Source organism: Lissotriton helveticus, chromosome 2_1 (assembly GCF_964261635.1).
Source record: "Lissotriton helveticus chromosome 2_1, aLisHel1.1, whole genome shotgun sequence".
Lineage (NCBI taxonomy): Eukaryota > Metazoa > Chordata > Amphibia > Caudata > Salamandridae > Lissotriton > Lissotriton helveticus.
In genome coordinates, this window is record NC_136059.1 from 782,389,334 (window position 1) to 782,410,761 (window position 21,428).

Genomic DNA, 21,428 nt, shown 5'->3' on the forward strand with positions numbered 1-21,428 from the left:
CTTCATATCCGATAATGTCTCGAGGATAAGGTGTTTAATTCTATCATCACCCACTCTGGAATGCTACCCAGGCAGAGGTGAGTCCTCACTGGACACAGGAGAAGAGGAAGGAGCAGGAGAAGAATGCTTCCTCTTACAATGATGCTTCCCCATGATGTACAAAAACAGCAGCAGCAGAAAGGAAACAAAGCAAACACAGTTCAAAAATCCAGAGGACCAATCAAACAGCTGAAACCTCGTCAGGACTGAAAGAAAACGTAACCGGAAAGAGAAGCCGGTAACGCGCTTCGGAAAAAACGGCCCTCAATCAACAGAGTCTGACCCCATTCGTTCTTCCCCCGTCAACAGGCGTCCGACTACAAGATGGCAGCCTGCCGCCAAGAATCAGGAAACAAAGAGGTCACCCAAACAAGCGGGACCCTTTGAAACAGAACGCAAATGCAGCCAGAAGGAATCAGAGCACTCCAAAATCGCCTGATTCCCCAAGGCACAGGCCAGCACATTGGCACGAACGGCAGGCACGCTGGAGCAGATCCAGGCGCCCGCCTGAAAGCACTTCCTAATGCCGCTGCGCGGAAATGAAAGCCAGAGCGCTCCAGAAATCCACTCTCTCACCTGCAGGAGGACACCGTCATCCACGCATAGCAGCAGCCTGAAACAGCAGAACACCAAGGAGACCCACTGAGCCCCGCAACACAGGCCTCCTGAGCTTCAGAGGAGACAGGTAAGCCCAGCAGCCCAACTCCATAGAATCCCACGACGGTCCACGGGAGCCCCCAAAGCCCAGCAGAGGAGGAATACACAGGACAACAACTGAAGCAGGTAAGTGCCCGGCACTCACCCAAGCGTCTCCCATCAGGTAACCCACCAACAGGAAACAAAACAGGATGTGCTTCTAGTGGTTAGGGGTGATATAGCACCTGTCAGGAGGGGGGGTGGAGCCTAAAAGCGTTTCCTGTTTTGTTTCCTGTCTTGTGGGATACCTCATGAGTGATGACTGGGTGAAGGACGAGGGACGTAGAGGTAATGGCGTTGCTGATGTTAATTCAAGTTCCCATCACAATGTTCTCAAAGCAGCAGCTATTTTGAGTCTTAAATGATTCACAATGAGATGCTGACAAAATAAAAAAGCAATACACAGCTGTCCCCCCAAGGCTGTTTCTTGTAGAAAACGAGTGTTTATAAAACAGCGACTTGAGCACAAAAAAACTGAGCTATGAGAGTCAAGATCTGAAACGGGTTTGGCATGCACAGGATTTGAGGACATCTTTTATTGCAGAGAGTGTATACATGCAGGGCTGTGCTATACCTAGTGCAAAACTGTTACGTTTTGCACATACTACTTTACTGAGGCAGGCAGAGAGCACAGAATGTAATAAAATGGTATTTAAGAAAGTCCATGAAAGACCAGATCATTACATGTTGTTGAATATCATCTTCTGTGGCAACTGTTTATATTTTTCTTTCTTTAAGAACAGATGAATAATTCTAGTATTTTCAGTGTACCAATATCCAAATGAGCTGAGATGGCATAACAGCTGGACAATAATATCGGAGAATGTGTAGTGCACTTTAATTTAATTGCACAATTACGCACACAAATTGCGTTTTCCTTTTAGAAGAATTACAGTGCTGCATAATTTGCCTTGCAACGGCGAAGAATTACTGTCTCTCTTCATACAGACAACTGTTAAATGAGGTTAGAAAGTATGACATAGTTTTAGGTCAGGAGTCAAGACAGAGCAGAAACACAGCTTGCAGGGATGTGAAAGGGTGAGCAGTTTGTAAATATCTGGAAAGCCACAGAGCGATTTGTATTAAACCCCCCATAGAGCAGGAGCCATTAAGTGGTTAATGATATGATAACTTTGATTTTTTTTAATGTTTCTTGGGTGCAGAGCTAATTCAAATCAGAATAACCACAGTATGCTCTCTATGGTTGCAAGACTTCAACATTTTGTATGTATGGTTTGGTATTGCTAAAGCACAAACTTAGCAGGCTACATGGGGAGGAATGCAGGGGAAGGAGGTAAAGTTAGTGAACGGAGTGAGAATTCACCTTACTTGAGATAACATGCTTGAACAGGTGACTTCCTGAATTGTAAAAAGATTGGTGTTATTCTGATGTCGCAGGATGTGTTGTTCAGATCCTTGGCACATAATCTGAGAAGGGGTTTCTTGTTTTCTCTTTCCTGCAGCGTTTAGTCTCTAATCTGGTGATGTCGAAGCTTCTCATATGACGTGAACTATAGATATTGTCAGTTTGCTGACAACGAGTTTGGTGTAGAGGGCCTTGTAAGTGATGCAGCTGATCTTGAAGATGATTAGGACTTGCAGGGGGGGCCAGAGTAGGACACACAAGTGATGTGGTAGGATTTCTTTATCCCCTTGATGAAACAAGCTTCTGCGTGAGGGATACTTTTGAGAGCAACAAGGATAGCTTCTGGGATGTCACTGAGCAGGGCGTTGCCTCCATTGAAGCGGGAGAGGACTATAGCTAGAACTGTCATTCTGAAATCTTCTCTTCCGAGAAGAGGTTCATTTTTTCAGGAGTCAGGTTGTTTTGGTCTTTTTGTAAATGTGTAAGAGGTTAGACTCAAATGTGATTTCAAGGAATTTGGCCTATTCTGTCAGTGGGGCTGTGACGTCCAATAGATTTAAGAAGTAGAGCTATGACTGAATCCAAGAAAGTTTGGCGTTTTTGCAAACAGGAGTAATTTGGTCTTTGTGAGGTTTAGCATCAGGTAGTTTGTTGACATTCAGGGGGCTGGATGCTTTAGCGGTGTGCTTTGCGTCTCTGCATGTCATTGGCTGAGGAGATATTGGGCCAGAGTTGGGTGTTGTCAGCAAACTAGTGGATTTGAATGTTGCTGTCTGCAAGGTTGGCTCCCAAAGTTTCCATATAAAGGTCGAAAATGATGGGTGACAGGAAAGAGCCCCCGAACTCCAAAGATGACGGGAAGCCTGTGCACATTTTCAGGGGAAGTACGTTGTTACAACGCATGCTTTTACAACGCATGCCTTTACGACGCAAGTTTTACAACGCAAGTCGTGACAACGACTTGCGTTGGGGGGCGCTGGATAGTGAATAGTTTAATTTACTATTCCAACTCCAGTCCCCGTGGATAGTAGGGAAGGTGTTGGATAGTAAATTAAAACTATTCCCTATCCTAGAGCGCCCCCCAGCGCAAGTCGTTGTAAAAGTTGCGTTGTAATGGTTGAGTCGTAAAGGTACTTCGTTGTAAAAGTTGCGTTGTAAACGCTGTTCCAGATTTTCAGGATGTGAATCAATGCTGGACAGTTGATGGTGTTGAAAGCTATGGATATGTCAAGCACGACCCGGAGGTAAAGATAATTTTTATTATTGCAGAAGACGATGTCATCGACTACCTGGAGAGGGCCCGTTTCAAAACTGCAGCATGGTCTGGAGCCTCAATGAGAGTCCTGAAGTAAGTTAATGTGCTCCTGTAGCTAGGTGGAGACTGCATTCTCAATGATTTTTTCCAACACATGGGAGGTGGATTATAGTATGAAAGATAGCAAGGTCAGATGGAACTATTGTAGCCTTTTTCAGCATGGGCAGGACGTGTCCAGTCTTCAGATCTTCTGGGATGGTGCCCTGGGTTAGCAAGATGTTGATAATGGTGTGCAGTCATAATATCGAGTCTTTTATTTCGACTGGACAGAATATCGAGTAAAAAATATAGAATGGACATAATATCGACTAGACATAATATAGACAACAAAAATATCGACTAGAGAAAATTAATATCGAATAGAATGGACATAATATCGAATCAAAAATATAGAATGGACATAATATCGACTAGACATAACATAGCCAACAAAAATATCGAATTTAAGGTAAGTTAATAATAATTTTTATTTTTTGTGTAATATAAGTCTGTAGCGGGTTGTGGGTTTATAGGGGAATAGGGTGGGAAGTAATTTAATTATAATTAATTAAATATGTTAATTTATTTATTGATATTTATTTAGAATTAATTGTTAATTATTTATTAATTGGTAATTAATTAAAATATAATTGGTAATTAATTATAATTGATTAATTGATAAATATTTTAATTTTAGTAATTTATTTTCTGTAGCGGGTTGTGGGTTTATAGGGGAATAGGGTGGGAAGTAATTTAATTATAATTAATTAAATATGTTAATTTATTTATTGATATTTATTTAGAATTAATTGTTAATTAATTATTAATTGGTAATTAATTAAAATATAATTGGTAATTAATTATAATTGATTAATTGATAAATATTTTAAGTTTAGTAATTTATTTTCTGTAGCGGGTTGTGGGTTTATAGGGGAATAGGGTGGGAAGTAATTAATTTATAATTAATTAATTTTTTTAAATTTTTTAATTATTTATTGATATTTATTTATAATTAATTGTTCATTATTTATTAATTGGTAAATAATTAAAATATAATTGGTAATTAATTATAATTGATTAATTGATAAATATGTTAATTTTATTAAATTATTTTCTGTAGCGGGTTGTGGGTTTATAGGGGAATAGGGTGGGAAGTAATTTAATTATAATTAATTAAATATGTTAATTTATTTATTCTTAATTATTTGGAATACATTGTTAATTAAATTATAATTGGTAATTAATAAAAATATGATTGGTAAATAATTTTAATTGATTAATTGATAAATATGTTAATTTCATTCATTTATTTTCTGTAGCGGGTTGTGGGTTTATAGGGGAATAGGGTGGGAAATAATTTAATTCTCATTAATTATATCATTTAAATTATTGGTATTTATTTTGAATTAATTGTTAATTAATTTTTAATGGGTAATTAATTAAAATATAATTGGTAATTAAAATTAATTTATTAATTTTTAAATTGTAAATTAATTTATTGTTAATAGGTAATTAATTAGTATGAGTAGGCAATTTTTAAAATTAAATAATTTTATTTTGTATTTATAAATAAATATTTTATACACAAGTAAAATATTTTATTTATTTGTAATTGGTATTACTATTTATGTTATTTATATCTATTTGTGAAGTATTTACTTTCCCTATTATTGCACTCTCTGAAGTTGGAATAGTAATTTTAACCCCTACGCTATACAACACTTTCCCTACTGTTGCACCCACTGGAGTGGGTATGCAACGTTTACAACGCAACTTTTACTATGCACTACCATTACAACGAAACTTTTACAACGCAAAAACGTTTACAACGCATACATTTACAAAGCATGTTTTTACAACGCAGATACCTTTACAACGTATACCATTACAACGTAAGTATTGCTAAGTATATAATTATTTTTAAAATGTTATATGTTTGGGTTTTTGGGTAAAGGGGTATTTTTAGGGTTCAGGGTCAGTTTTCAGTTTTTGGGTAAAGGGGTATTTTTAGGGTTCAGGGTCAGTTTTCAGTTTTTGGGTGAAGGGGTATTTTTAGAGTTCATGGTCAGTTTTCAGTTTTTGGGTAAAGGGGTATTTTTAGGGTTCAGGGTCAGTTTTCAGTTTCTGGGGTAAAGGGGTATTTTTAGGGTTCAGGGTCAGTTTTCAGTTTTTGGGTAAAGGGGTATTTGTAGGGTTCAGGGTCAGTTTTCAGTTTTTGGGTTAAGGGGTATTTTTAGGGTTCAGGGTCAGTTTTCAGTTTCTGGGGTAAAGGGGTATTTTTAGGGTTCAGGGTCAGTTTTCAGTTTTTGGGTAAAAGGGTATTTTTAGGGTTCAGGGTCAGTTTTCAGTTTTTGGGTAAAGGGGTATTTTTAGGGTTCAGGGTTAGTTTTCAGTTTTTGGGGTAAAGGGGTATTTTTAGGGTTCAGGGTCAGTTTTCAGTTTTTGGGTAAAGGGGTATTTTTAGGGTTCAGGGTCAGTTTTCAGTTTTTGGGTAAAGGGGTATTTTTAGGGTTCAGGGTCAGTTTAGGGTTTTTGGGGTACAGGGGTACTTTGTAAAAATAAAGTAAAATTACATTTAAATTACATTAATTAAATAAAATTAAATAAAATTAAATTATATTATAATATTTTAAATTAATTTATATTAAAAAAAATTATATACTTACCAATACTTACGTTGTAATGGTATGCGTTGTAAAGGTATATGCGTTGTAAAATCTTGCGTTGTAAATGTATGAGTTGTAAAAGTTTTTGTGTTGTAAAAGTTTTGATGTAATTGTAGGTGTTGTAAAAGTATGCGTTGTAACGTCATACATCCCTGGAGTGGGAATAGTAATTTTAACCCCTACGCTATCCAGCGCTTTCCCTACTGTTGCACCCACTGGAGTGGGAATAGTAAATTTTACCTCTACGCTATTCAACACTTTTGCTAATGTTGAACTCACTATAGTTGTTACAATAAATTTTAACCATTTTCTATGTTACGCTAAAAATGTTATATATGTTTATTTAATAATATGTGTTATATATATATATATATATGTATTATTTTTGGTGATATAATTTTTTTAATTATAGAAATTATTTATTAAAATTTAAATTTTAAAATAATTATTTCTAAGTTTATATTAAATATATTTATTACTATATTAGTTTTAACTTAATTTTAAGACATTTAAAAAAATCGATATTTTGACAGTCTATATTTTTGTAAGTCGATATTTTGGAGTCGATATTTTGGTACTTACCTGTTTGTAGATAGGGAGTCGATATTTTGTCACTCGATATTTTTCACTCGATATTTGTGTATCTCGATATTTGTGACGTCGATATTATGTCAGTGATCCGTTGATAATGTGGAGAAACCCTTTAAACTATTACTGCTGTGTCGGCTGAGCTGCTGTCGCTAAAACGTTTTTGTGCTTACTTGTCCTAACTCCTAACCCACTACCCCAGGCTGAGGGGTGGTAACAAGCCATCATTAGAAACTTCAATTGTCTTTTATGTGATTATTTTAAGAGGTACTGATTTTAAAGAATTACCACTGCTTTAATAGTTTTTTCGGTACACCTCTAGTCAGCCAAGTACTGTTAACCAATACAAACAAATACATTCACAACTTTCTCGGATATTTACAATTGTCAATTTAAAGAAAGATTTCAAAAAAGCATGTACAAGTGTTGCTTGGTCAAAAATACAATACACTTTGCAGTTATGCATTTCTGCAATAATATAAAAGAAAACGACTTTAGCAATTTAATTAATTCCAAGCATTGACGACTGAAAAACGAGAACAAATTATTTTTGACAGTCCAAAGGAATTAAACAAAACACTTTGCAATACATAGCACTTCGAAAAGAGGAAGCATATACTTACAGATAACCACTAAATTCTTCTGATGGCTTCCTCCAAACTGTTACATCACTCTAAAAAATAGGACAATGTGAGATTAAAATGTCATAATTACACGTTGCTAACTCTACATTTGGGAGAACACAGGAGTACGTATTCAGTCACAACATTCTCACGCCCATTGAAAGAGCAAGTACTAAAACAAAACACTTTTATACAGCCTACTAAAGGGACCAAAATACTGACACGCTAGCACCTTTTGTGAGATCACTTTCCATTTCGTCTATATGCACACGTCTTTTTAAGGCAAGGAGCAGCAACAAGTAAATCAGTCCACACGAGGCCGCATCTTGAGAATTAGGTCAAGTTATGTTCGTATTTACTATTTTCCAAGAAGCTCACGTCTAGTGATAGCTCACACTTTGGACTTAGGCACGAGATAAGAAATCGCCCGGTGTTCTGATAAGAAGCAGCACAGACTGTCTTGTTATTTTTCTCAGGCACTATTATGGACGAAGGTCAAGGAGAAACTTTCCCAAAACACCAATGATGATTTTTGTTCACAGGAATGTTAAATAAATCTGAGGAAAACTGAAAATGTGAATGTTTTTATTTGTGCACCAACTGATGAAGTATGTGAACAATATTTGCTCGTAGAACAAAAGTTAATGTTGAATGTTCCTATGTTTGAACATGTCTCCAAACTAACAACAAGCACTGGCAAAGCCAATAGGTATTGCATTTGTTATCGATTAGGTTTGCCAGTAGTTTTTTGTCCCACTGCACAGACAGCATCCGCGTCATGCTGCGCAGCATGGTTAAAGTAAAAATAGAAAGCACAAGCCTTTGACGCAGCCGCCCATATCATTTTGCAGGTGTGCGCACCAAGCAAGTGCATGCGTACAAAATGACTCAGGTGCTTTTTTTTTTCTTTTTAGTTACCGATCCAAGTTGAAAATGTAACTAAAAAGAAAATAAACATGAAAGTAGCAGGAAAGGATGGCAGGGGTTCAAGGAAAGTAACACTGAGTGAGTGTGGGGGAAGCAGGGCCGGACTGGTCGTAGAGGGCCAGGGCATTTCCCCGGTGGGCCGTCAGGGTAGGGGCTGGTTTTGGGCCCCTGGTGGGCCTTTTTTGTTACAGGGCCGTTTTTGCAGCATAGCAGCAATACAGCTCCTGTAACAAAATCGCCTGAAACTGGCCCTGGCAAGCTCGGCCACACCCCCAACCCCACCAGGGGTGGGGGCAGCAGAGTACTTTGCCAGGGCTGGTTTTGGTTCCCAGTCCGGCCCTGGGGGGACGCATTGATGGGGAAAATCACACGGCCAAGGACAATAGGGAATAGGGCAGGGAGAATCAGCTAGGCAACAAACAGCAACACAGAGCACGGGGAAAAGCGTACTTGAGGGAGACAGCTCGAAATAACACACACTCCAATAAAGTGATTCACACAAAAGAAAATAGTGATTGAAAAGCAAGCAGTTCAAGCAGTGATGCCAGCAATCAAATAGATTATAAAGTCACAGTGCTCCATGGGAGAGACAAACACAAAATTGAAAAAGTGGGACATGAATAAGAAGCTATGCAAACAAATGACGGATGGACTGCTCAATAAATCATGCATTTACTCCCAGTAAAAAGATCTGGATTAAATCCTTAGTTCTTTGGCTCACCAATGCACCCCAGTTTAGACCCATCCATATGCAAATCAGTCTTGACCCTGGTCCTCATGGGAACAGTCCAGCCAAACAGCCAAGCCAGGTCCTCCCTGGACCGGAAAAAAGCATCCTGGGACCGGTTTTGGGGTATTACCCCGCATCATACTGAATACAAAGCAGGCATAAGGAGTGACAAATGGTAAGCAATAGGCGGGCTCCAAGTTCTCTATGTTCTTGTTAAGCCATAATATGCCTCACAACAGACAGTAGGCTCAACCTAAAAACAGACTTTCTTTTAACTTCCCCTACTGAGAAACCTGAAAACTTGTATTCTGTTACCAACTTCAGGCCAGAACTGCAATCTCTAGTCTTGTCTCACCTAGACTGAGGAAATGTGGTATGTCTAAAAAACATAATGAACGTGCCCTTGTTTAATATAATTGGCACTCATGCAAAGCGCTCCAATACCTTTGGGTTGAGTATGTGCTATTTAAACAGCTGCAGCTGATCAGTACCTAGATTCGAGAAATCAGATCATATTACATTGGCTCCATCTGAAAACTAGAATTAAACAAAAAAAGACTTCGGAGGGCCCAGATTTACTATTCCCACCCCAACATACGCAGAAGAGGGTAAAGTGCTGGATTTTTCAGGGGGCAAATTTACTATTCCACTACAACGTGAGCAACAGCAGGGAACCTTTTGGTTGTTGGCGGTATTAAATATACTATTCCCACTCCACCCTGAGCAACGGTAGAGAACACATTGGACTTTGGTGGAGCCTGATGTACTATTTCCACTTCAACCTGATTAACAGTATAGTAAGTGTTTGACTTTGGAGGAGTCTGATACACTATTCCCACTCCAACATGAGCAATGGTAAGTACAGTTTTGGGCTTTTGAGGGGTTATATATACTATTCCCATTCTGACATACATTAAATACTATTACATTTAAGAAAACAATGCAAAAGACCTAAAAATTATATCTTTGCCTGCTATATTCTGTCCCATGATAGTCTTGGCATCACAATATTTTTGATACGATAGTTGCTTATTACGACATTAGATAAAATACCATTTAAAAAAACAAACAAATTCTATTGCATTTAACAATCACACACTGTATACATTAGTCAGAAAATTCTTTCCTGATTAGTCGGTGAGCAAAGAAAAATTACATTGTGCAGGACAACATGTATCAATACTTTCTGTTCTTGGTGCAGAGATATGGATATGACCATGGCAGCCGAAAAAGCTACGTACATCCATAGAGGATGCCCCAAAAAATGGGAAAGAATGTGGGGTGCGTGGAATAGCTTTAGGGGAGGTGTATGCGCACCTCCGACAATAAGTTTGGTATCAGACGAGGAGGAGTGATGGAGAAGTGGGTTATTCAGTACAAACTGTATAATGTACGCCAGATGAATAATGTATTTACGTTACTGAGAGAAAAGGATGGAAATTGTATCAGCATAATCGTGTTTAAATGTCAAATGACGATATTGGAAGTCTATACTCAATAAAAATGTTTGGAAAAAAAGAAAATACTTTCTGTTCTCGTTACCCCCTTTGTTAACTCTCCCCTCCTTCCCCCTTCAGCAGGTCGCCTCAATGCCTTAGGATTGTAACAGGATTACTCCTACTCTTACCCCGGATTCCCTCTCAATCGTAGCCACTCTCATCTCACAGGTTCAGCCTGACGGCTACCCTCAGTTCATCTGAATTTCCACACGACAGCCCACCCCCAGGTCCGTGAAGTATTGGGCTCCCAGGTGGAGATCACATCAGTGGTGTGGATTCTCCGGATTCAGGCTCTGGGCCTTTCATACTATTCACCAGTGCCTCCCAGGGATAAAATACCTATTAATGCACTCCAGAGCTAGTAACTTCACACAACAAATGGAAAGCTTTTGGCGCCTTGACAAAAGGTTGTAATGATTGAACAAAAACAAATTCTGCTGACCAATCAGTACAAAAATTACATTTGCAATAAGGACCAGCAGAGCAATATTAAAGTACTTGAAAGCCCTTTCGCAACATGTTTTAAGGGCCACTTCACTACATAGTTTTACGTCAACTAACAGTTACAAGGATTTACAAATGCAACAGACTTTGTCTACCACAACCCTCTCTCCGATACACTGTTTTTGGCAAACATATGGTTTTGGTTCTGGATAAGCTAGGCAAGCAGTCTTCATTTCCTAGCATCCATCTCGTGAGGAAATGACCACACTGCATTTCCCAGCATCCATCGCTATAGGAAATTACATCAATAGATTTCCTGCTAAACCCATCTTAAAAATACAAAATTCACACAACTGGACTTCAATTCTCGGTAGTCGACTTCACAGGAAATGACATCACTACAATTCCTAACACCCAAATCCTAGCATCCATTTCTACAGGAAGTAACATCAATTCCTGCATTCACCCTGCTTCAACCCACTGGTAAGGGCATTCTACCACCTGAGTGATACCAGATAAAGGAGGACACCGACTATAGAGTTTCTGTTTGGGCCTGTTAACCCCAGGAAGGGGCTTGGGCCTGAAACCATTCTCCATTCCAAACTAAAAGGTAGGACCTCATCACTTGACACTTCCAATCCCCAATTCAAGGCTATCCTGAGCATGAAGTCAGGAGTATCAATGGTGTTTAACGACGTAAAGGAAAACAACATTATTTAATTACCTGGCTAGGATATGGACCTGCTAATGATCTGCGGGAGCCAGGATTAGCAATCCACACCCCTAAATTAATTTATCATTTTCATGATCTTCAGAGAATCGATTCCCAAAGTAGCCCTTGAAATGAGCTGTAAGGGGTGTACTTTCATAAGCAGTTCTCTTGGGGTCCTTCCCAGTTGCTTATGGACCTGGCTCATGGGAATACTGAACGTTTATGGGCATGCACATTTAGGTGAGTCACGCTTGTGGAGATACCAAAAGGTGCACTGGAAGCAAGGCAAGGTTTGTTTTAGATGGGAAAAGATTTTGTACTAGGTTCAGTACACATATAAAACACGTCACACACTCATATATTTGGACCACAATAAAGAAGGAAAACTGTATAACATATATATATATATATATATAGAAAGAATATTTTATCTTTTTATTTTTTCATTTGTTATATGATCAAAAGTATGTTTTGTCAAAAACCAAGAAAATACATACATAATTAAACATCATAAAAATTCATACATTTGATGAAAACAATTCATTAATACATAAGAATCAATTTATTTATTTATTTTATTTATTTCTGGTATTTGTAAAGCGCGACACTCATCCCATGGGATATCACGGCGCTGTAAATCAAAAGGAGACTGCTGAGGACTGTGCTGGGGGATTCGTTTTTAGGAAAGAGGTGAGTTTTTAATTTTTGGCGGAAGTGAAGGTAGTTTATGGTATGTCTGAGATCTACAGGTAACTCATTCCACCTTTTGGCAGCCAAGTATGAGAAGGCGCGTCCGCCTGTCCTTGCCTTGTAAACACGCTTAGATTTAGCCAGGGCTAGGTGATTCGATCTTAGGTTCCTGTTGGGGATATAGAACTCAATTTTTCCTTGGAGAATGGTGGGGCCCGTTTTATGAAGGGCTCTGTGCGCGTGACAGAGTAGTTTGAAAGTGGCCCTCTGGCGCATCGGTAGCCAGTGAAGTTTTTTGAGGCATGCGGATGCCGAGTCTCGCCTGCCTTTGTTACATACCAATTTAGCCGCCTGGTTTTGTAGGACCTGTAGGCGGGAGAACAGTTGTTCGTTCATCCCTTCAAACAGGGCATTGCCATAATCCAGGCGGCTGACTAGGAGGGCTTGAGTGACTGTACGTCGACAGTCCAGAGGTATCCAAGAGAAAATTTTTGCCAGAAGTTTGAGTATTGCGAATCCTTTACCCCAGAGTGATCGTATATGGTCCTTCATGGACAGGGCGTCGTCCATAATGATACCGAGATTTCTGGCATGCTGTTTCGGGATAGGGGCTGACCCCAATGATGGTGGCCACCATGTAGCGTTCCATGTGAGTTTAGCTCCTCCGAACAGTAGTATCTCCGATTTGCCGGCGTTTAGCTTTAGCCAATGGTTGCGCATCCATTCTGCCATTTCGGAGAGACAGCCATGTAGCTTTTCTTTTGCTGTCTCCGACCCTTCATCCATTTTCACCATCAGCTGTGTATCGTCGGCATAGGAACATATGCCGATGCCCCACTTTCTTCCAATGTTAGCCAGGGATGAAACATAGACATTGAAGAGAGTGGGGCTCAGTGAGGCCCCTTGTGGGACTCCACAGACGATGGGGTAGGGTTTTGAATGGAATTGGCCCATGTGAACTGCTTGGCTGCGATTGCTAAGAAATGATTTAATCCAGCTTAATGCTGTAGCTTGCACTCCTTTGCTTAGGAGGGTGTTTAAAAGGCAATCGTGTGATACCGTGTCAAACGCCGCTGACAGGTCGAGCAGTATCAGAGCCACAGATCCCCCTTGATCTGTGATGCATCTCACACTGTCCGACACTGCCAGCAGCGTTGCCTTGGTGCTATTGTTGGCTCTAAAGCCGGTCTGGGTGGAGTCCAGGAGTGAATTATCTTCCAAGTATCGGGACAGTTGTATATTAACCAGTTTTTCCAAAGCCTTGGAGAGGTAGGGGAGCTGGGAAATTGGCCTGTAATTCTCTGGGTTGGAGATATCGGATCCGGCTTTCTTCAGAAGGGGGGTCACGGATGCGTGTTTCCAGGCTTCCGGAAAAGACGCAGTGGTGAGTGATTGGTTAAAAAGTTTGGTGATGAAAGGGCAGAGCGTTGGTGCAATTTTGGAAAACACAAAGTGGGGGCATGGGTCCGCAGGAGAGCCCGATTTAATTGTTTTTAGTACCGATAGTACCTCGTTTTCTGAGAATGGTTGAAAACTAGTAAGACATGGAGGATTGCCTGTGTCTGGTTGGGAATTGCCTTTGTCTGATGTTAGCGAATTCTCATCAGGGTTGTCGGATAAAGTGGAGGTATATGAGGGGGCGAAGGTAGAGTATATTTTATTAATTTTATCAACGAAGAAAGTGCTAATGCGTTCACAGGCCTCAGTTGAAGGGGTGAGGGTTTGTGAGGTACTAGATGGATTGCTGAGCTCCTTTACAATTTTAAACAGTTCTTTTGCGGAATTTTGATTTTCATGGATTCGTTGACTGAAGTATACTTTTTTTGCGTCTCGAATGGCTAGGATATATTGTTTCCGTTTGGTGACATAGTTTGCTCTGGTTTCCGAATCCTTTGTTTGTCTCCATCGATGTTCGGTTTTTTGGCATTCCCTTTTAAGGCTTTTGAGGAGAGGGGTATACCATTTTTCCCTGGTAACTGTTTTTTTCCTTAACACCCGCAGGGGCGCTAGTTTGTCTAGCGTTTGGCGAATTCTAGTTTCTAGAAGAGTGGCGTTACTGCAAATGGAAGAGTCATCACACAGGGTGACATCTGTCTCAAGGAAGTGGTTTTGAAAATTGGAGTCATTGATTAGTCTCCAGGCTCTATTGGTGATGGATGGAGTGGGTCTGGACTTCACGGGTTTGCCGAGGAGTTTAAATGAGAAAGATAGCATGGAGTGGTCAGACCAGGACAGGGGGAGGATTTCCTTCATAGTGGTCGACTCAATGTTCGTGAAGAGAAGATCCAGGGTGTGCCCTGCTGAATGCGTAGGGCCCTCGACCCGCTGTTTGAGTTGTAGGATTTCCATGTCATATTTCAACTGAGCGGATCCGGGGGCATTAGTATTTTCATAATGGACGTTGAAGTCGCCAACGACCATGTAGTTGTTACGTTTTAGGCAGAATGGTAGTAGTTGGTTCAATAATTTAGCACCAATACTGGTTTGTTGCCCTGGGGGGTTATAGACAACTGCACCGGCTAGTATGATAAGGCCCTCCAGAAGGATTTTGAATGGTAATATCTCATGTTCGGGATAGATAGTTATCGTTTCCGTGAGACATGTTAGGTGGTCTCTGAAAATCACAGCGACTCCACCTCCTTTTTTTTTGCCTAGTCTATTTTGTGTAATTACTTTGTATTCAGGGGGAAGGACGTTGGCCAGATCTGGAGCACTGGAGTCAGATAGCCAGGTTTCGGTGATAAAAACTAGGTCAGGGGTCCTAGATTTCAACATGTCCCAGATGTCCAGTGCATGTTAGGTGCATGTTTAGGTAGAGACCTAGCATTAAGATATAAGCATTTTAATTCCAACTGATCAATGAGAGCATATTTCAACCACCAGACGATATATAGTGTGTCCCCCACCCCGGAAAGAGAGAAGGGTTGGGAGACAAAACCTGGAACAAAATACCCCTAAAGAATATGGTTGACCCGTCACAAATGTATCTAAAATATGTGTTTAATCTTGAAAGCACTGGTTGCAGATGTAAAAGACCAATGCGTTTCGGCAAAGCCTTCCTCAGGGAATATACTTCATACCAGTGGTTTACTAGTCCAAGTGTGTTCCTGATTGTGATTTATGTCAGTAACAATCACCATGGGAAACCGAGTAGTGTTTTGGTGACTCGCCGGATTTCAGCTATTGCCCATATGTCTATTCAATACTTGGGCCAGGTACACACTGTCCTTTCCAGAGAAAAGTCCCTCTATATATGTATAAGTTGGGTTGAGAGCCAAGAGGATCCAGAGAAGCCGCACTCACTAATTTCTTACAGACTTCTCAAGGCCACAGTCCGATACTGATCTATATCCATATGGCTTATTTCGAGACTCGGCAAAGATTCACTCCAATATAGTTATCTTGTAGCTTGCAAGGAACACCAAAGATTAGAGATCTCTAACCATATGGCTTATTTCAATACTCGGCAAAGATTAACTCCAATATTATTATCTTGCAACTTGTCAGGATCACCAAAGATTAACGATCTATGATAGTCTGACTTCTTAATTGATTCGACAGAACGCCGCTCCGATACGGTGGCTTCCTCCTTACATCTGCAACCAGTGCTTTCAAGATTAAACACATATGTTTAGATACATTTGTGACGGGTCAACTATATTCTTTAGGGGTATTTTGTTCCAGGTTTTGTGTCCCAACCCTTCTCTCTTTCCGGGGTGGGGACACACTATATATCGTCTGGTGGTTGAAATCAAATGTATGAATTTTTATGATGTTTAATTATGTATGTATTTTCTTGGTTTTTGACAAAACATACTTTTGATCATATAACAAATGAAAAAATAAAAAGATAAAATATTCTTTATATAGATATATATATATATATATATATACATGTATTTAGAAACAAATTTCTGTACATTTCTAATCAATTTTAACATTTTTTTAACATTTTAAATTGTAAAGTAAATTGTACAATTTATTAACAAATGATATTTCATACAGTGTTAGATATTGTATAGTTTTAAAAAGAAAGTATACTTTTATTAAATATAATGTACATTTTTAAATTTTGAATACATGCTTTGTGCACATATTAATTTAAAAAATATATATTAATATTGTAAATATTTATATTAATTTTTTAACAATATTTATACTTGAAAACACATTAACAGATGTTTAATTATATAATTTTTGTAAAACATTTCTAACGTTGTTTGTACATTTGTATTACTTTTTTTAATTCTAATAATAAATATTATTATTTTCATAATATTTATTTTTATAATTTTACAACATAGGTATATTTTGTTACATATTTTAATAATAGTACAAAAATTAGTACACTTTTATTGAAATACTATTGTATTTTTTACTAGTCAAGTAACATTTAAATAAATTAAATGATTTATTTTTTATGTTAACCTTTTTATTATGTTTTGGGTCTTTTATTTTGTAACTGCGTTAGGAAATGCTAATTATGGATCCGGTATTCCTGTTCCCTGCACTGGACAATGGAAAATAAGGAACCCAGATCTGATTCTAGTAAACAGACTCCCAAATTAAAATTATTCTCTAAATTCACTTCTCCTGGTACCACTATAGTCATGCTTGAGCACAGACTGATCAACCACAAGGCATAAACAGAATGGCTGGGTGAACGTATGGGTGAGTGAGTGTGCTGGCGGCTGAATGAACTGACATTTATGCAGAAGGAAGATGCATGTGGCTAAACGGATGATGAGTGAATAAACAGATTAGTGGGCATGTATGAACTGATGAGTCTATAGATAGAAGAATATGATGGTAGAGGAGTATGTGGATGCATAGTTAGTCACACTCTAATCCTCTACCACATGCCCTCTGTCTATTCCCTTTTCTTACTTGCATAGCTTAACACTGTATTCTATTCTGTTACTCCTGCCAACCGCAAGCGCATACGCTCTCTCTCCCACTCTTGTGCTATCTCAAAATCTTTGTCTTTCACTCTTACTTTTTTGCTTGTACCTCCTTTACAATTTCTCTACTTCTGATTGTGTATTTAACCATGTTTCCTTTAAAGGAGTTTCCTACACTGATCTCAGTTCCAGAATTCACAATGGCTCCAGTCGCCATAGGGCTGACTATTCCTTCTTATTATTTTGGGAAAATAATAGGAGTGCCAGTCAACAGACTGCAAAAGCCTCGTCAAGAAGGAATCAGCAGTGTTGCTCTGAGTAGGCAGTTCCCAGGCACAAGGCTGTGGACTCAGTCTTCCCTCTCTCAGGCCAGTACTCTCAGGCCAGTTCGGAATTAACTTTGCTCCACAAATTGGAGGGATTTCCTTTACCACCTTAATCTAAATCAGGCCTTTAGTCATTTCTTTAGTTTTTTACCTGTTCCCATTTAGTTAATTTGCATTCCATAGTAGCATGTTACCTGTTGCTCTCTTTGCGTTTCATCTACTTTTATTTCACGGGTTTCTCCTTTATTTTATACGTTTTCCATTTTAAGAGCATGAATTGGGCCTCATATTGTTTCTTGGTATTGGTTATCTGAGTTGTAGATCCTTGCACTGCCCATAACCTTCATTCCAAGTAAGTCTTGTGTTTGGTCCATGCTGCTAAAGGTTGAGCCAAGGATACTTTTAAAAAGTATCTGGTTAGCCTGAAGAGAGTATCCTTAACAAGACTGTTGTGGAAGCTTAGACATAACTCCATCTTGCTATCATCCCCTAGTCTCTCAGGATTCATTTCTTCTATTTAAGAACATATACATTTTGCAAATTGGTTTTGTTTGAAGTCTCCAAAGTTCCAGCAAAAAAATGCTAGAAACAAATGGATTTTTTTAGATAGCTGCTAAGAAACCTTTTTTGAAACCTGACTGCTTGTCTGCTTTCCTTCCTTTTTGATGGATGTGATTAAAGAGTTCAGCTGGCATCAGATAACATTAAAACTTCCTCTATGCAAATTAAAGCAAGATGAAAATAGAGAAAATATAGCATCCGACTTATCATTAGCAAACCACAGATGTGCAATTTGCACACCCGTTTGTTTGCATGTAGGAATGCAATTTGAAATGTGAACTATGTACCAATATGTTGTATCACAAATTGTACATTTGTGGGAGGTGGATCAAAAAACGATCCGCCTAATGCATATTAGTTAGTCATTCGCAGTTGGCAACACCCTATGAGTGATTCCCTGCAAATGCAGGGATAAAGACCTGCAAGGGAAAACAAGATCTCTGTCACTTCGTTAACATTAAGAAAAAAATGGAATTAAATATATATTTTAAAGCAGCCTGTGTCCACACAAGGGACTGGTGCTGGGGTAAGAAGAAAGTTTCTCACTTGGGAAAACATGGAGGAGAGCAGCAAGTGGTACCCAAGAACATTTCTCAGTATGTTAATCAGATATCACCCCCTTTGAGGCATACATATGAAATCAATGGTTTGCGACTAAAGGTGCAGTTGCAAACAATTGATATATGCCCCTCTATTTCGCAAATAGGAGGGGGATGCCTCTTTCGTGCCCCATGCCAATTGCTATTGTGACAGGGTTGCAGCGCCCCTTTTACAAGTTGGGAAGGTTTTTCCAACTGTTTTTGCAAAAAGTTAAAAGATATTCTGCAATCACTAACCTCGTGGTTATGCAAAATGCAAGCTTTGTGACTGCAAAGTACCTTCTTATATCAAGCCCATAGGCACTAAATATGAACATTTCAAAATTCCTCCAAAAAGAAAAAAAACCCTGCAAACCCACCAACTAGAAGCCCTTTTGATTAGTAAGTAACCCAAGAAAAAGATTTCCAGCAACAATAGTTTTAACTTTAAAACCTTTGCTTTGCTACTAATCCATCGGGAGAAAAAACACAAAAGTATTACCGCTTTTTTCGCTACTCGCCATTCGCTGTCTTCCATGCTGTGGTATTGCACAAGAGTTTTTTCCAATTTAGCAGAGAGAGAAGTCGCATCGGGGAGGACTTCCATGCTTATTCAATCTAGACAAAACAACAAATTGAATGTAAGCACTGTACAATCAATGTAGCACAAAGAAGAACATCTCTGGGCGTTAATATTTCAATATTTGAATCAAGCACATATATTCATGCTGAAATAGCTCTAAAATGTTTCCCTTTTATGAATTATGATCTAATATTTTCACGGTTTTAATGTACTAATGTACAGAGTTCCAGGGAACAAAAGAACTGTAGAGAGCTAGCGTCCCGGATCTTATAGAGTAAAACTAGATTACAAAATGGTCGTAGTTTGGTTAACAGCTGAAGAAAAGTGATACGTTTGAAGCAGTAGATGTGGTAAGACCACGTGCAGCAGAAATACTCAGAGAGAAGGCTGGGGATGAAAGGTAACAACAACTACACCAGATTACGCTTCTTGAAAATACAGCTGGCACGTGATAGTGTAAAACTAGGATGAAACATAGTGAGGAGGGAATATATTTAACGCTGTCTGCATTAAAACAGAAGGATTGAAGGGTGAAGTCAAGGTTAGGTAAGAGAGACTGTTAGGATAGAGTTAAGGGTCCAGATTTAGTAAGATTTTGCGTCGGGGTTGCGTCACTATTATTGCACACCCCAATACAAAATCCTTTTTGGTATTTAATAAACCACGCAAAGCCCCATTCTGTGGCTTTGTGTTGTTTAGTAAATACAAAGTAACGCAATGCGGTGCATAGCATTACCTTGCACTACCTTGTGTCGGGTTGGCATTACATGGATGGAGCATGGGTGTTCCCTCCATGCACCCAAGTATTTTGACGTAAATCCAGATTTACAAAGACTTGTAAATCTGGGTGTGTGTCAAAGTTGTGCTCCTACTCAACAGGCGTAACATGGGAAATATCTTTATTTCTCCTCGTAACATCCTCTTTCCCTGTGTGCTACATTGTACAGCACATATAGAAAAAGGAATATGCCTCTTCTGTTGTTGTGCAGGAAGGTATTCTCCCTGCAAAAAACAAACCTCTTTGTACCACCGGCACCCTGTATTGATGCTAGGCAGCACATAGTGTGCCAGCACTTGGGCAGAGCAGAAGTGTGCCATATCTAGTAAATATGGCGCATATCTGTTTCACACGACGCAGCACAGCAAGTAAGTGTGCTGTGTTGGGCTGCGTAAAAGAAAAGTAGATCTGGCCCTCGTTGAGCATAGTCGGGAAGGGGGGAAAAGAGGTCAAGGAACTGGCATCAAAACTAACATGCCACAGGAAATAAAAGCGCCCAAGATAAATACTGTAGAAGACAATTCAAATTTTTAGAAGGCAACAATTTCAGATTAGTCCAAATTTTTAAATAACTGCATACATAAAAGCTGAATCATTTGCAGTGTGTTCTGCAGAATTAAAAACAACTGACCAGCCTCCTCGATAATTAACTCAACCAATCGCTTCCCCTTTTGAGACTCTTGCCATTTCATCTGCTCTCTCGCACCCTCTCTTACCTCATATCTACACTCATAACCTCCATCCATATGCTTATATCCCCTGCCCACACATTTTCACTTCCTTTCAGCTACCCTTGCCCTCTATTTGCACTCTTCCACCTCCAACACGCCAGATAAATTGCATAGTGGCATCCTTCACTGCATATAATCAGGTACCTACTCCAAAGAGAAAAATATGTATTAAAGGATATACCGAACTCTACTCAAGCTTCCAGCACCATTGCTCTATTAACATGTCCACATCAATGACCGGCCACAAGAAGGCTCTCTACTGTTATTACAGCCTGTTCTAGAGAGGGGCTTTGAAGTGAACAATATATATTTTCCTGTACATGAATTTTCAGCTGCTAACTATGTAAAGGCCACTTTTATAAAAGCCCACAACTTTAAATAAAGCAATGTTTAAATATGCACTAACTTGAAAATACTCCGATCGTGCATTAAAATTACTTTTTAAAAACCATAGAAATCATCCTACTCTCAACTTCCTTAAGTAAGTAGTAAAATGGTCCACTTTTGAAATATTAATTGGCCTCTTATCCCTTTTCCAGAATAATACCATGCACTTTCTCATGCCCCCACATCCACTTTCTCATGCCTCACATAACTATCTAACACCGCTCACTCTCATGCCCACTTCTACTATCATGTCACAGCCACTCTCTGACTTTCTCCAGTCTGCCACCACCACCCTTTCACTTGTAGAAT

The 21,428-nt window shown here is 39.1% G+C and overlaps 1 protein-coding gene across 2 annotated transcripts in view; it reads right to left on the minus strand.

Moving 5' to 3' along the window:
• Positions 1–21,428, minus strand: part of STARD4 (StAR related lipid transfer domain containing 4) — a 198,844-nt gene that overhangs the window by 117,019 nt on the left and 60,397 nt on the right. The window contains exons 2-3 of one of the 2 annotated variants that reach the window (XM_078675495.1): positions 19,143–19,258; positions 7,273–7,322 (exon numbers count right to left, since the gene is read on the minus strand). In XM_078675495.1, coding sequence (XP_078531621.1) covers positions 7,273–7,322; positions 19,143–19,247 — 155 coding nt within the window. In that variant the 5' untranslated portion in view covers positions 19,248–19,258. Of the gene's footprint in view, positions 1–7,272; positions 7,323–7,504; positions 7,630–19,142; positions 19,259–21,428 lie in introns of those variants that run through there. The other variant, XM_078675496.1, reaches the window with a different exon arrangement.